At 55.1% G+C, this 15,924-nt stretch overlaps 1 protein-coding gene and 1 long non-coding RNA gene across 2 annotated transcripts; both read left to right on the plus strand.

The window, feature by feature from the left end:
• Positions 1-5,393: 5,393 nt before the first annotated feature.
• Positions 5,394-5,714, plus strand: LOC111947187 (uncharacterized). Its single transcript, XR_002873010.2, has 2 exons — positions 5,394-5,530; positions 5,619-5,714. It is a non-coding gene; the product is annotated as an uncharacterized LOC111947187 (long non-coding RNA).
• Positions 5,715-6,482: 768 nt separating this feature from the next.
• Positions 6,483-15,876, plus strand: gpatch1 (G patch domain containing 1). The gene is made up of 21 exons (XM_004086089.5): positions 6,483-6,709; positions 7,553-7,697; positions 8,331-8,465; positions 8,539-8,624; positions 8,765-8,925; positions 9,296-9,393; positions 9,679-9,731; positions 9,796-10,035; positions 10,113-10,260; positions 12,610-12,689; positions 12,761-12,977; positions 13,050-13,346; positions 13,415-13,593; positions 13,673-13,800; positions 13,877-13,965; positions 14,464-14,642; positions 14,714-14,966; positions 15,039-15,113; positions 15,302-15,411; positions 15,475-15,584; positions 15,761-15,876. Exons 2-21 carry the CDS (start codon positions 7,628-7,630, stop codon positions 15,792-15,794), a joined length of 2,742 nt encoding a protein of 913 aa, XP_004086137.1. The 5' UTR covers positions 6,483-6,709; positions 7,553-7,627; the 3' UTR covers positions 15,795-15,876.
• Positions 15,877-15,924: the final 48 nt, after the last annotated feature.

Here is a 15,924-nt window from a genome sequence, read left to right on the forward strand (position 1 = left end):
GAGAGGAGGAAAACCAAAGAGAGGAGGAGAACCAAAGAGAAGAGGAAAACCAAAGAGAGGAGGAGAACCAAAGAGAGGAGGAAAACCAAAGAGAGGAGGAGAACCAGAGAGAGGAGGAGAACCAGAGAGAGAAACCAGAGAGAGGAAGAGAACCAAAGAGAGGAGGAGAACCAGAGAGAGGAAGAGAACCAGAGAGAGGAGGAGAACCAGACAGAGGAGGAGAACCAGAGGGAGGAGGACAACCAAAGGGAGGAGGACAACAGGAGAGAGGAGGAGAACCAGAGAGATGAGGAGAACCAGACGGGGGGAGAACCAGACAGAGGAGGAGAACCAAAGAGAGGAGGAGAACCAAAGAGAGGAGGAGAACCAGACAGAGGAGGAGAACCAGACAGAGGAGGAGAACCAGAGGGCGGAGGACAACCAGAGGGAGGAGGACAACAGGAGAGAGGAGGAGAACCAGACAGAGGAGGAGAACCAGACAGAGGAGGAGAACCAGAGGGCGGAGGACAACCAGAGGGAGGAGGAGAACCAGACAGAGGACGAAAACCAGACAGAGGAGGAGAACCAGACAGAGGAGGAGAACCAGACAGAGGAGGAGAACCAGAGGGAGGAGGAGAACCAGAGAGAGGAGGAGAACCAGACGGGGAGAGAACCAGAGAGAACCAGAGAGAACCAGACAGAGGAGGAGAACCAGAGGGAGGAGGAAAACCAGAGGGAGGAGGACAACAGGAGAGAGGAGGAGAACCAGAGAGAGGAGGAGAACCAGAGAGAACCAGAGAGAACCAGAGAGAGGAGGAGAACCAGACAGAGGAGGAGAACCAGACAGAGGAGGAGAACCAGAGGGAGGAGGACAACAGGAGAGAGGAGGAGAACCAGAGAGAGGAGGAGAACCAGACGGGGGGAGAACCAGACAGAGGAGGAGAACCAGAGAGAGGAGGAGAACCAGAGAGAGGAAGAGAACCAAAGAGAGGAGGAGAACCAGAGAGAACCAGAGAGAGGAGGAGAACCAGACAGAGGAGGAGAACCAGACAGAGGAGGAAAACCAGAGGGAGGAGGACAACAGGAGAGAGGAGGAGAACCAGAGAGAGGAGGAGAACCAGACGGGGGGACAACCAGAGAGAGGAGGAGAACCAGACGAGGGGGAGAACCAGACGGGGGGGAGAACCATACAGAGGAGGAGAACCAAAGGGAGGAGGAGAACCAAAGAGAGGAGAACCAGAGAGAGGAGGAGAACCAAAGAGAGGAGGAAAACCAAAGAGAGGAGGAGAACCAAAGAGAGGAGGAGAACCAAAGAGAGGAGGAAAACCAAAGAGAGGAGGAGAACCAAAGAGAGGAGGAGAACCAAAGAGAGGAGGAGAACCAAAGAGAGGAGGAGAACCAGAGAGAGGAAGAGAACCAAAGAGAGGAGGAGAACCAGAGAGAGGAGGAGAACCAGAGAGAGGAGGAGAACCAGACGGGGGGAGAACCAGACAGAGGAGGAGAACCAGAGAGAGGAGGAGAACCAGAGAGAGGAGGAGAACCAGAGAGAACCAGAGAGAGGAGGAGAACCAGACAGAGGATGAGAACCAGACAGAGGAGGAGAACCAGAGGGAGGAGGACAACCAGAGGGAGGAGGACAACCAGAGAGAGGAGGAGAACCAGAGAGAGGAGGAGAACCAGACGAGGGGGAGAACCAGACGGGGGAGGAAAACCAAAGAGAGGAGGAGAACCAAAGAGAGGAGGAGAACCAAAGAGAGGAGGAGAACCAGAGAGAGAAACCAGAGAGAGGAGGAGAACCAGAGAGAGGAGGAGAACCAGAGAGAGGAGGAGAACCAGAGAGAGGAGGAGAACCAGAGAGAGAAACCAGAGAGAGGAGGAGAACCAGAGAGAGGAGGAGAACCAGAGAGAGGAGGAGAACCAGAGAGAGGAAGAGAACCAAAGAGAGGAGGAGAACCAGAGAGAGTAGGAGAACCAGAGAGAGAAACAAGAGAGAGGAGGAAAACCAAAGAGAGGAGGAGAACCAAAGAGAGGAGGAGAACCAGAGAGAGGAGGAGAACCAGACGGGGGGGAGAACCAGACAGAGGAGGAGAACCAAAGAGAGGAGGAGAACCAAAGAGAGGAGGAGAACCAGAGAGAGGAAGAGAACCAAAGAGAGGAGGAGAACCAGACGGGGGGAGAACCAGACAGAGGAGGAGAACCAGAGAGAGGAGGAGAACCAAAGAGAGGAGGAGAACCAGACAGAGGAGGAGAACCAGACAGAGGAGGAGAACCAATGGGAGGAGGAGAACCAGAGAGAGGAGGAGAACCAAAGAGAGGAGGAGAACCAGACGGGGGGGAGAACCAGACAGAGGAGGAGAACCAGAGAGAGGAGGATAACCAAAGAGAGGACGAGAACCAGACAGAGGAGGAGAACCAGACAGAGGAGGAGAACCAATGGGAGGAGGAGAACCAGAGAGAGGAGGAGAACCAAAGAGAGGAGGAGAACCAGACGGGGGGGAGAACCAGACAGAGGAGGAGAACCAGAGAGAGGAGGAGAACCAGACGGAGGAGGAGAACCAGACGGAGGAGGAGAACCAGAGGGAGGAGGAGAACCAGAGAGAGGAGGAGAACCAGAAGGAGGAGGAGAACCAGAGAGAGGAGGAGAACCAGAGGGAGAAGGAGAACCAGAGGGAGGAGGAGAACCAGAGGGAGGAGGACAACCAGAGAGAGGAGGAGAACCAGAGAGAGGAGGAGAACCAAAGAGAGGAGGAGAACCAGAGAGAGGAGGAGAACCAGACAGAGGAGGAGAAACAGACAGAGGAGGAGAACCAGACAGAGGAGGAGAACCAGACAGAGGAGGAGAACCAGAGGGAGGGAGAACCAGACAGAGGAGGAGGACCAGAGAGAGGAGGACAACCAGAGAGAGGAAGAGAACCAAAGAGAGGAGGAGAACCAGAGAGAGGAGGAGAACCAGAGAGAACCACAGAGAGGAGGAGAACCAGACAGAGGAGGAGAACCAGAGAGAGGAGGAGAACCAGAGAGAACCAGAGAGAACCAGAGAGAGGAGGAGAACCAGACAGAGGAGGAGAACCAGACAGAGGAGGAGAACCAGAGGGAGGAGGACAACCAGAGGGAGGAGGAGAACCAGACGGGGGGAGAACCAGACAGAGGAGGAGAACCAGAGAGAGGAGGAGAACCAGAGAGAGGAAGAGAACCAAAGAGAGGAGGAGAACCAGAGAGAGGAGGAGAACCAGACAGAGGAGGAGAACCAGACAGAGGAGGAGAACCAGAGGGAGGAGGACAACCAGAGGGAGGAGGACAACAGGAGAGAGGAGGAGAACCAGAGAGAGGAGGAGAACCAGACGAAGGGGAGAACCAGACGGGGGGGAGAACCATACAGAGGAGGAGAACTAAAGAGAGGAGGAGAACCAGAGAGAGGAGGAGAACCAGAGAGAGGAGGAGAACCAGACGGGGGGAGAACCAGACAGAGGAGGAGAACCAGAGAGAGGAGGAGAACCAGAGAGAGGAAGAGAACCAAAGAGAGGAGGAGAACCAGAGAGAGGAGGAGAACCAGACAGAGGAGGAGAACCAGACAGAGGAGGAGAACCAGAGGGAGGAGGACAACCAGAGGGAGGAGGACAACAGGAGAGAGGAGGAGAACCAGAGAGAGGAGGAGAACCAGACGAGGGGGAGAACCAGACGGGGGGGAGAACCATACAGAGGAGGAGAACTAAAGAGAGGAGGAGAACCAGAGAGAGGAGGAGAACCAGAGAGAGGAGGAGAACCAAAGAGAGGAGGAGAACCAAAGAGAGGAGGAGAACCAAAGAGAGGAGGAGAACCAGAGAGAGGAGGAGAACCAGAGAGAACCAGAGAGAGGAGGAGAACCAGACAGAGGAGGAGAACCAGAGAGAGGAGGAGAACCAGACAGAGGAGGAGAACCAGAGGGAGGAGGACAACCAGAGGGAGGAGGACAACAGGAGAGAGGAGGAGAACCAGAGAGAGGAGGAGAACCAGACGGGGGGAGAACCAGACAGAGGAGGAGAACCAGAGAGAGGAGGAGAACCAGAGAGAGGGGGAGAACCAGAGAGAGGAGGAGAACCAGAGAGAACCAGAGAGAGGAGGAGAACCAGACAGAGGAGGAGAACCAGACGGGGGGAGAACCAGACAGAGGAGGAGAACCAGAGAGAGGAGGAGAACCAGAGAGAGGAAGAGAACCAAAGAGAGGAGGAGAACCAGAGAGAGGGGGAGAACCAGAGAGAGGAGGAGAACCAGAGAGAACCAGAGAGAGGAGGAGAACCAGACAGAGGAGGAGAACCAGAGAGAGGAGGAGAACCAGACGGGGGGAGAACCAGACAGAGGAGGAGAACCAGAGAGAGGAGGAGAACCAGAGAGAGGAAGAGAACCAAAGAGAGGAGGAGAACCAGAGAGAGGGGGAGAACCAGAGAGAGGAGGAGAACCAGAGAGAACCAGAGAGAGGAGGAGAACCAGACAGAGGAGGAGAACCAGACAGAGGAGGAGAACCAGAGAGAGGAGGAGAACCAGACGGGGGGAGAACCAGACAGAGGAGGAGAACCAGAGAGAGGAGGAGAACCAGAGAGAGGAAGAGAACCAAAGAGAGGAGGAGAACCAGAGAGAGGGGGAGAACCAGAGAGAGGAGGAGAACCAGAGAGAACCAGAGAGAGGAGGAGAACCAGACAGAGGAGGAGAACCAGACAGAGGAGGACAACCAGAGGGAGGAGGAGAACCAGACGAGGGGGAGAACCAGACGGGGGGGAGAACCAGACAGAGGAGGAGAACCAAAGAGAGGAGGAGAACCAGAGAGAGGAGGAGAACCAATGGGAGGCTTCATCCAATGTCATGGGGGTGTCTATGCTGTAACTAAACATAAGTTGGTGTCATGCAACACATTTGTTGTAATATTCAGACGAAGTCAGCGTCTGTTTTGTAGTTTCCACTTTGATAGAAAATGAAGGAAAATGGATGACGACGTCTCAATGGATCCTCCTCAGAATCTAGACAACAAAGAGAGAAATTCACAGCAAAAGTCCTCAGAGGATGAAAATTCAATCAAGATTGTAGTTTGTGAAACTCGTTAAAGCTGCATAAAAACTCCAGTGTGAAACAACAACAGGTCAAAGTTTCAAAGGGGGGCCGTCTTCACCAACCTGAGGCTCTTTCCACTTCTCAGCTGACTGACCAGAACCTGTGGGGGTTCTGGTTCTGCACTGGATTCTACTCACAACATCAGTACTTTAAGCCACATAAGCAGCAGGGAGGAGGAGCTTCCTGTCAGAAGCCGTCATTTTATTGGAGATGACTTCCTGTCATTCCGTGAATCTAGATCTGATGGGACTGATGGTGAGATTACAAAGACGTGATCTTCTGCTTTAAGGTCAGGAAAAGGTCACGGTCCTGATGTCTCCTCACATCGTAAACAAAGGTTGTTTGTGACGTTTTGGCGCGTTATCAATCGCCAAAACGCCATTGATTGGAGGACGGGTGTTTCCGGAATCAAACCCCGATGGACCTTCACCCGGCTGACCGTCAGTCAGGACTGGAACCAAGAGAAAAGGTGGAGTCATCAAACTTTCTTAACGTGTTTCATGCTGAACTTCGGGACGTGAAGCTCCTCCTCCTCAAACATCTGGGCTGTTCTGCAGGTTTGGACTCAGGAACGGAGGCGTCTGCTGTGGAACATCTGCAGCTTTTGCTGAGGGCCACTCTCAATGCTATGAGGGCATTAAGCTCCTCCCACTGACTGCAGCTGTTTGCTGTGGGACAACGCTGACACCTGCTGGTCACTAACAGAACTGCACCGTGGGGGTCAAAGGTCAGTCACCCCATCCTGCTATGAACTCCGTTTCTTGAACCGTCTTTTAGCAGAAATGTTTTCAGGAATTTCTGGGAACAATCCTGGAGAGTTTGGTGAACTCCAGACCGGAACCGCATTCATGGACAGTTTCCGTTTGGATTCTAAACCCAAGCCGACTTTCAGAGAAATGCGTTTGTTTAAAACCAGATGTAGGGAAAAGAAAGGAGGAAAGAAGGTCCTTGGTTCAATTCCCTGGTATATTTCTGACAGTAAACTCCTTGATGCGTGTTTGAGAACAAGTCCAGAAACAGTCCAAACGGGTCGCTTGGTGTTGGTGGGCTTAACCTGAAAGGAAAAGCCAAGGACTCTCTGGTGTCGGGTTAAATCTGGATAAGCTTAACGTGAATAAAAAACCAGATTGTCAACTTGCAAAAACTGAAAAACAGTTTCAAATAGAAAAATTTGTAGAAAAAAAAAGCCTTTTAAATAAATTAAAAAAGAATAAAAACAGAAAACCCAGTTAAGCAGAACCTGGTGGTTTGATCACAAAGTGCATTCTGAAGTGTTGTTAATTAAATCTTTTTTGATTTAGTTGAAAACACAAAACGAGATTCTTCACTGAAACGTTTTTTTCATTTGCAGCTTTTGTGCCGTTAGAACGTCAAAGGGTTCTTTAACCAAGAACACCAAATTGTCTGTTTACATCCCAGCTCTCATGACGGAAGAACAACAACCAGGACATGGAGAACACTGCTGGATCTGCGGCCAGGAGGTCCTGCGGCCAGGAGGTCGCGCAGAGGAGTGAGGGCAGTGTCGTAAAGTCATGATGAAGGACTCCTCTCCTCCATCTTCCTCCTGAAGGAGACTCCAGAGCGTCCAGACCGAGACTCAGTCATGAACAGCAGAGACGTTCCGTCTGCAGGAACCAGAGGACTGAAGGTTCAACAGGATTTTCTCTTGATTTTATTCTCCGTGGGTTTGAATCCACAGCGTCTCTCCTTCACTTTCTGCTTTCAGTGTTTTATTGGTGTCTTTTATTTGTTTTCCGTGAACTCTGATGCAGAAACGACAGTGTGATGGGGGGGCATCCAGGGTCAAAGGTTCCTCAGCGTCATCATAGATCCATGGGATTATTTTGTTCAGCTTGTGTCTCCTATACTCCCTGAGTCCTCCTGAGCCGATGGCGGAGCTGCTCTTTATGATGAAGCTGGCTGGCAGCATCCAGTCTGTACTCAGTCAGTAGAACTCCCATGATGCTCTTGTCCTCTGGTCAGTCTCCTTTCTTGTCTGGGTTGGTTTAGTTTTGGGGTTTGGGGTTCTGGTTGAGATCCTCAGTGGAGTTCAGTCCATCAGCTCTATTCTCTGCTCCACATCCATCCATGTTCTAAACCAGCTGGTGTTCGGGGTCACAGGGTCGCTACGCAGCTCCTGCCGGGGCAGAGGGGGTTCCCCCTGAAGGCCGGCCCCTCAGAGGGCTGCACGACATTCATTCAGACACTTTTATTCCTTTCAGGTGAATAGAAACCTGCATTTGTCATGTTTTTCTCCCACTGGTTCATGAATGAAAACTTCATGTCACAGAAAGTGACATGAAGGATAAACTAAAGTGACTCCTACTGTTGGATCTGTGCTCCGTTTGCTCTCACAGCTGCAAATTCTGGGTGTAAAACTGTGAAAAATTCAGCCTGAAGGTAAAAAATACATTTTTTAAGGTTTTGGGTTCCTATTCTGAAAAGCAGACGCGGTTTTTACTATGATCTAATTACTGCGTATTGCCGCCAGGTGTCGTGAATCCTCCGTTCTGATATCACTGCGGCGCGGTGTGTCCCTCCGCGGATCCCGTAGGAGAGTAAAAACATGGCGTCTGACGGCGGCGGCGAGGAGGACTTCGTGACTTACGGGACTCCTCTGGAGCCTCTGGAGGAAGGTACGGGCCGGTTCGAGGTTGACCGGAACCGAGACACTGTCTGACGGTGTCATGTGGACGGGGACGCGCTGGGGCGCGTTCACGCGGGGGGGGGGGGGGGGGGCATGCTCATCTAAGGGATCAAACATCAGGCGGGACTTCCGGTTTGAGTCCTGGGGTGTCAGGTGGTAACTGAGGAGAAAGTGGTGAAGTAAGGAGGTGTTTTATCACCTCCTGCTGCTCCTCCTCCTCCGTGTTCAAAGCAGGAATCCACCTGATCTGCTCCTTCATGTCCTCCATGTTTGGTTTCCAACCTCCCAGTTTCAGAGCAGACACTCCACCACTTGCCCTCTGAGTTTTCTTTCTTCCTCGTTAGTCTTTTTCAAGCTTTCATTTCGCAGCTGTTTACATTTATTTTGTTGCTTGTTTCCGAGGATCTCCATTGTTGACTTTCAAAGTAAAAGCCTTTTGTTGACGCTAGTTTTCGCGCGCTCCTAACCCGTTCTCTCAGAGGGACACGCCTCCTTTTCAACATCAAGCTCCGCCTTAAGCCGGTGTTTTTCCTGAACAGAACGCGCTGGGTTCTGTCCACGTTTACCCCGCCGGCTCCAGTTCCGGTCCGGTTTGTTGTTGACCTGGTTTTGATGTTTGCAGACGAGCCGCTGAAGAAGCCCGTCCCGCTGCACGAGCAGACCGTCAAAGATGAGAAGGGGCGGTACCAGAGGTTCCACGGCGCCTTCACCGGCGGCTTCTCCGCCGGATACTTCAACACCGTCGGGTCCAAAGAAGGTGGGTGTCCACACCTGACCCCCAGCGCCAGCTTTATGGCGAGTCTCCTCATCTTCCTCATGCATCCATTCAGGCTGGGCGCCGTCTACGTTTGTGTCGTCACGGCAACAGAAAGCAGAGAAGCCTCATGCCAGGCCGGAGGACTTCATGGATGAGGAGGTACGGGGTAGGGGGGCATCAGGCCAAAGTGTCACCAGGGCGACCAGCTCTGGAGGGGGCGGGGCCTGTGCAGTCCAGGAGAAGCTGGGGATTATTCTTCGATGAAGTGGGAGGAGCTGCTGACGGGGTCACTGTTTTAGGATTTCGGCGAGCACGGCATCGCACCGCGACAGATCACGACCAGCCGCGAGTTCTCGTCGGGACGCAGAGACGAGGCGGCGGACAAGGCGAGAGCGGTCGGCGCTCAGGCCTCCCTGATCCCCGGGGATCTGCTGCTGGAGGAGCTCATCACACCTGCCAGGTAACCGCTGCCCCGCCCATCGCTCGCCATTACCGGGAGAGTTCTGCTGACCGGCGCCGAAACGCCAAAGTCTGCCGAAAACATTCCTGTCAACAAAGTCCAGTTATGTTCAGGTGATGTTCTGCTTCCTGAAAGGCTTTTATTTTGTAGAGCAGATGTGATTCTGCATCCTGTGAGCATTTTCCATCAAGAATCACTTTTTTCATGATCAGTTCTGAGCTTCACTGTTCGGGTTTCATCAAGATCAGCTAGAACCGGATGAAGGTTCAGTTCTGACCCGAATTCTGCTAAAGAACGGAAAACGTTTGAACCCAAACTTCACGTTTAGCGTCGGACTTCACTGACGTTGAAGTTTGCTTCTGTCCGTCAGGTCGTCCATCGGGGTGGAGCTCCTGAGGAGGATGGGCTGGCGGGAAGGCCAGGGCGTCGGGCCGCGTGTGAAGCGGAAAGCGCGTAAACAGCAAGCAGGTATGTGGGCTCGCTTCCCCGGACCCAAACTCTCTCTCTTTGTACGGCTTCAGAACCATGGCGCCGAAAACCGACGACCACGAAAACACGGTTCACCTCGGTGTGAAAGCAGACGCTTATAGAGAGCAAAGACTCTGCTCCTCCTCTTTGGTTCTCCTCCTGTTTAACAATAGGCCACGCCCTCTTTGGGGAGTTATAAACGAGTCTGAGGCCGTTGGTTTGATTCCGATACACCGTGGACGTTGGATTTGGGGTGAATGTGATCGATCCGTTTTGTCCCGACAGACGATGGAGCCAGAGTCTATGGCTGTGCGCTGCCCCCTGCTGGTTCGGAGGAGGTGAGTGCAGCGGTCTGGGCGGCGTGCATGAGGCCGCCGTTCCTCACCCTCTCTCTCTGCTCAGGATGAAGAGGAGGAGGAGGAGTTTGCTCCAGAAAACGTGACGTACGCTCCGAAGGACGTGACGCCAATGGACTTCACTCCGAAGTCTGGGCTCCAGGGTCTGGGGTACCGGGGTCTGGACCCGGGGCTGGCGCTGCAGGGCAGCGGGGCGGCCCAACACATCGAACTGTTTGATCCCCAGGGGGGTCGTTTGTTTGGAGACTCCCAGCGCGGCTCACGAAGACGAGGCGTCGCCGGACAGGTGGGCCGCGGCGGACCGCAGAGCTGGACGACGCACAGCTGTTGGTCCCTGACCGTTTGATGACCTTTGACCTGCAGGCCTTCGGCGTGGGCGCTCTAGAGGACGACGACGAGGACATTTACCACAGAGACTCCATGTCCAGATACGACACGGTTCTGGGGGGGGAGGAGCCTGGAGACGGCCTGTACGGCTGGACGGCGCCTCAGCAGTACAGCGACAAGAAAGGTGAGGAACGAAGCAAATGTTCGCGTGTCTGCCGGGTCAGAACCATCCGGCCCCGGAGAACCCAAGGGTTCTCTGGCGTCTGCCGGGAATTCACGAGACGATGAAGAACGATGAAGAGGAGGCGTCTGGTGGGGAGCAGGTCTCAGCTTCTCCAGACTGAGTGAGGCGTCCAAAGTTCTTCATAGCTTCTGAAGGATCCACAGAAAAGGGGGTTTGTTCCCTGGTGGACTGTAAGATGCGTCCTCAGCTCCTCCACAGAGCCTTCATGGATTCTGGTCTGAACCCCGGTTGGACGCTACACTACGTTCACCTCTTTAGGTGGTTTTTGTGCTGAAACTGCAGCCTGAGGTCCAGTTCCTCTGCAGACCTGATGGTGCTGTTTACTGGATCTCTGCTGGATCAGCACTGGTCTGGTGGAGGGGCGTCCACCCCAAGACTGGAAGGTCATGGGCTCAAACCCATGCTTGGGTCAAACCAAAGATCCGTCTGACACGCAGAGGTTCAGGAGCAAATGGCTAAAAAAAAACACATCATGATTGTCCCACCGCCGTGTCTGACAGTGGGGTTGAAGAGTTCTCCTTTTTAAGACAAATAAATAGATCACTGTGTTAAAATAAAGTGTTTGACCAGACTAAGGAACGTGTCCTCCTCGGTCTGCAGGACCTGGTGGACCTTTTGAGTCCACATTCACAGGGTCTGCTGGGGGTCATGATCCTCCTGGCACACATTTGGTAATTCCAGACTTTAGACCTTCCGGCTGCAGAGATCTGCAGTTTTCCTGCTGGGCTGATCCAGATGAAGCATTTGGATGATCTAGACCCGTGAAGGACGGTCCGGGTGATCCAGACCCGTGTAGGACGGTCCAGGTGATCCAAACCCGTGCGAGACGGTCCGGGTGATCCAATTCAAATTCAAATTAATTTTATTTAAATAGCACCTTTCATGACAGCAAAGACAGCTCAAGGTGCTGTAATGTAATCCAGACCCGTCTGGGACGGTCCGGGTGATCTAGACCCGTGCGAGACGGTCCAGGTGATCCAGACCCGTGCGGGACGGTCCGGGTGATCTAGACCCGTGCGGGACGGTCCGGGTGATCCAGACCCGTGCGGGCCGGTCCGGGTGATCCAGACCCGTGCGGGCCGGTCCGGGTGATCCAGACCCGTGCGGGCCGGTCCGGGTGATCCAGACCCGTGCCCGGGTGATCCAGACCCGTGCGGGACGGTCCGGGTGATCCAGACCCGTGCGGGCCGGTCCGGGTGATCCAGACCCGTGCGGGCCGGTCCGGGTGATCCAGACCCGTGCCCGGGTGATCCAGACCCGTGCGGGACGGTCCGGGTGATCCAGACCCGTGCGGGCCGGTCCGGGTGATCCAGACCCGTGCGGGCCGGTCCGGGTGATCCAGACCCGTGCCCGGGTGATCCAGACCCGTGCGGGACGGTCTGGGTGATCCAGACCCGTGCGGGACGGTCTGGGTGATCCAGACCCATGCGGGACGGTCTGGGTGATCCAGACCCATGCGGGACGGTCCGGGTTATCCAGACCCGTGCCCGGGTGATTTAGACCCGTCTGGGACGATCCGGGTGATCCAGACCCATGCGAGACGATTCGGGTGATCCAGACCCGTGCGAGACGATTCGGGTGATCCAGACCCGTGCAAGATGATCCGGGTGATCCAGACCCGTGCAAGACGGTCCGGGTGATCCAGACCCATGCCCGGGTGATTTAGACCCGTCTGGGACGATGCGGGTGATCCAGACCCATGCGAGAGACGGTCCGGGTGATCCAGACCCGTGCGAGACGGTCCGGGTGATCCAGACCTGTGCGGGACGGTCCGGGTGATCCAGACCTGTGCCCGGGTGATTTAGACCCGTCTGGGACGATCCGGGTGATCCAGACCCATGCGAGACGATTCGGGTGATCCAGACCCGTGCGAGACGATTCGGGTGATCCAGACCCGTGCAAGATGATCCGGGTGATCCAGACCCGTGCAAGACGGTCCGGGTGATCCAGACCCATGCGGGACGGTCCGGGTTATCCAGACCCGTGCCCGGGTGATTTAGACCCGTCTGGGACGATGCGGGTGATCCAGACCCATGCGAGAGACGGTCCGGGTGATCCAGACCCGTGCGAGACGGTCCGGGTGATCCAGACCTGTGCGGGACGGTCTAGTACTTTAGCTTGTCCCACAGACTGACAGTTTGCAAAGGTTTGAGACCTTTGGTCCACATCTCACCTCGGAGACTCGGAGGCACAAATCGTTTGGGGTTTGACTTCATCTCGTCAGTCTGGAGGGGGTTCTGCATCCAGAGACCTCAGACGAACATGTGTGAACGGACTTTGTGTCTGCAGACAGGAGCAGAGACGCCTCCTACCTCGGGAAGATCCTGGAAGGCTTCACTCTGGCCCAAAACCCCCTGGAGGAGAAGCAGGTGAGCAGCTGGACCCCCGGCACTGGTTTTGGTGGGCCTCCCTCACCCCTCCCCATCCCCTCTTTGTGCAGGTGTTCCCGCCCCCCACGCTGCCGCGAGGTTATCGTCCGGTTCATCACTTCCGCCCTAAAGTGGACGTCCTGAGGCTCTCTGGGGTCAGCCCGGCGCTGGCGGAGGCCCTGAAGACCTCCAAGGGTCACATGGTGAAGGAAGAGCCGCAGCAGGGGGGGCGCCACCAGCTGGTCTCCGGTCAGAGGGGGGCACTGCTGGGGGAGGACACCCTTCAAGGTGTGTGTGTGTGGTGGGGGGGGCATCTCTGGAGATCTGATGAAGGCGTGTTGACCCCCGTTTCTGGTCCAGGTCCCAGGTCGGTCATGGATCTGCTGAAACCCGAGGACAAAGAGCGTCTGCTCCGCCTGCGCAGCTCCACCCAGCCCGCCTCCAGCCCCGCCCCCCCCACACAGACTCCACCCACCACAAGCCCAGTTCCATCTGCTTTAACTCCTCTTTGGACGCCGTCCTCCGTGCAGCAGGAGGCGCAGGCGGCATGGAGGGGGACGCAGCCCTCCTCCCAGACCTTCAGGCCCTTCGATAAGAACCCCAGCAAGCAGGCGCGCTACGACCTGTACCTGAGCCGGCTCCGACAGGGGGACAGAGGTGGGAGGGGCTTCAGTGGTTACCATGGCGACGCGTGTTCTGGTGGTTCAGGCTGACTGTGTCTGCAGACGCTGTGGAGCAGAGTCTGGACCCCTGCATGACGGAGTGGGAGCGCAGCAGGGAGCGGGACGAGTTTGTGCGAGCCTCCATCCTGTACCGGCCCGCCTCCACCTCGCTGTCGTCGCGCTTCACCCGCGGCAAAAACCAGGAGGACGAGGACACCGTGGAGGTCGCCCGCGACCAGGAGGTGGGTCAGGTCTGTGGGTGGGGCCTTTGTCCAGCAGGGGCCGTCGGATGACGTCGTCTCGGTGCCGTTTGGGTTCCAGGGCGACGTGGACGACAAGCAGGCCGCCGTCAAGATGAAGATGTTTGGAAAAATGACCAGAGAGACGTTCGAGTGGCATCCCGACAAACTGCTGTGCAAACGGTTCAACGTCCCCGACCCCTACACCGGGTAAGACCTCAGGCCCGCCCCCTCCCAGTCCAGAAGCAAGCGGGTCGGCTCACTGCTACTGCGCTTGGTTCTGTAGGTCCGGTCTGGTCGGCCTGCCGAAGGTGAAGAGAGACAAGTTCTCCGTCTTCAACTTCCTGGCGGTGACGGAGAGCCGAGAGCCGAAAGGTAACGACCCGAGCAGCAGAACCCGGTTTCTGTGGAAACGGCCGATCAGAACCTTTTCAGGTTAACGTCCAAACGTTCTTCTCCTGATCGCTTCCTGCTCATCTTCTCAGTTTCCTTCATCAAACTGTTTTGGGATTTTTCCTCTGGATAAAAACTGTTTTTGTGTCTGACGATGGTTCTGCGGTTGGTTCTGTGTTTGTCTGACGATGGTTCTGCGGTTGGTTCTGTGTTTGTCTGACGATGGTTCTGCAGTTGGTTCTGTGTTTGTCTGACGATGGTTCTGCGGTTGGTTCTGTGTTTGTCTGACGATGGTTCTGCAGTTGGTTCTGTGTTTGTCTGACGATGGTTCTGCAGTTGGTTCTGTGTTTGTCTGACGATGGTTCTGCAGTTGGTTCTGTGTTTGTCTGACGATGGTTCTGCGGTTGGTTCTGTGTTTGTCTGACGATGGTTCTGCAGTTGGTTCTGTGTTTGTCTGACGATGGCTCCTCGGTTCCTCAGCGCCTCCAAAGCCTCCGGATACGGAGAAGAAGTCCAGGTGGGACGTTTCCCAATCGAAGGAGGCGGCGGAGAAGAAGGACGATCTGAGTGATCTGCTCAGCACTGGTAAGAACCACGCGGAGACCGGACCAGAACCAGAACCGAGTGACACGGCCGCCGCCACGAGCAGCAGATCTGAGGTTTGGAAACGCAGCAGCTGAGCGGCTGGAGGAGGAGGAACGGCGCTGACCTTCTCCTTCTCCCCTCGCAGGAACCAACGGATCAAGAAGGATCAGAGAAGGGCGATGAAGAGGAGAGCAGACCTCCCATGGATCTGTTCAAAGCTATCTTTGCTAGTTCCTCTGAGGAGAAATCCTCTTCATCGGAGGCTGAGAGCAACGATGAAGAGGAGGCGGAGGAGCGACAGGAAGAAGAGGTGAAAGTGGAATCTGAACCTCTGAACCTGTTCTCCATCAGCACCGGCGTCTCCTCCTCAGCAGCCACACCAGCCTGCCAACCTCCAGGTGCTCCTACTCTTCATCAGTGTCTCCAGGTCCTCTTCCTCTGAACTCACTCATCTCTGCTCTGATCCTTAGTTCCCTCCCAGACCAAGGAGGACGAGGAGGAGGAGGTGTTCGGGCCGAAGCTGCCGCCTCCTTCAGCCGTCGTCTGTAAGTGCGGCGCTCCACGAAGGCGCGTTCTCGCAGCGTTCCCTTGGAGCGAGCGTTTGCGCGTTAAAGTGCTGCGATAAGCAGGAAGTGAATGTTTGTTTGGTTTCCATGGCAACATCAGGCGTTGGGATTGGGAACGAGCACAGAGTGAAGACGGAGGGGGTAACTCCTTGTTGTTTGCTGTTCAGACACAGGAGGAACCGCAGGTGTCTGCCCCCCCAGCCAGGAGGACAAACGCGTGAGGAAGAGGAGCAAAGAGAAGAAGCCGAAGAAGAGCAAACACAAAAAGGAAAAGAAGGTGAGATGGAAAGAAAAGCAGCAGGACAGGAACCGGTTTGAAACGGACCTTGGTTCTGCGCAGAAAAAGAAGCAGAAGAAGAAGAAAGGGAAGCAGAAGAAGAGCAGGAAGGAGTCCGAGAGCAGCTCCGACGACAGCGACCCAGACGTGTCCCCGGACCTGCTGCTGAAAAGGTCAGAGGTCATCTGGAGGAGCAGCCGTCTCTTCACAACCAAACTTTTGTTAGATTTTCCTAAAAACGACTCAGAACCTCAAACTGAAGACTCACCACGATCCGGGCACGTCTGACCCAGAACCACAGAGGTTCTGTCGGGTTCTCCCAACAAACAGATCTGTCTTCTCCTTCCAGACTGAAGAACATCCGGTCCCAGCAGAGCCGCTGATCCAGCAGAACCATGTCCTCCGTGAGGACCACAGCCAGAACATCCCAGCGTACAAAGCCTCCAATAAAAGCCTTCTGCATCACTTCCTGTTCTCTGCATCACTTCCTGTTCTCTGCATCACTTCCTGTTC

The sequence above is a fragment of the Oryzias latipes genome, chromosome 3 (genome assembly GCF_053564925.1).
Source record: "Oryzias latipes strain Hd-rR chromosome 3, Olatipes_Hd-rR_3.1".
Lineage (NCBI taxonomy): Eukaryota > Metazoa > Chordata > Actinopteri > Beloniformes > Adrianichthyidae > Oryzias > Oryzias latipes.

Bases quoted from the DNA above. Each gene is read 5' to 3' on its own strand.
- gpatch1 (XM_004086089.5), top strand. From the start codon at position 7,628: ATGGCGTCTGACGGCGGCGGCGAGGAGGACTTCGTGACTTACGGGACT. The intron at 13,347-13,414 runs GTGGGAGGGGCT...CTGTGTCTGCAG, and splicing joins GCTCCGACAGGGGGACAGAG to ACGCTGTGGAGCAGAGTCTG. The intron at 13,966-14,463 runs GTAACGACCCGA...TCGGTTCCTCAG, and splicing joins GGAGAGCCGAGAGCCGAAAG to CGCCTCCAAAGCCTCCGGAT.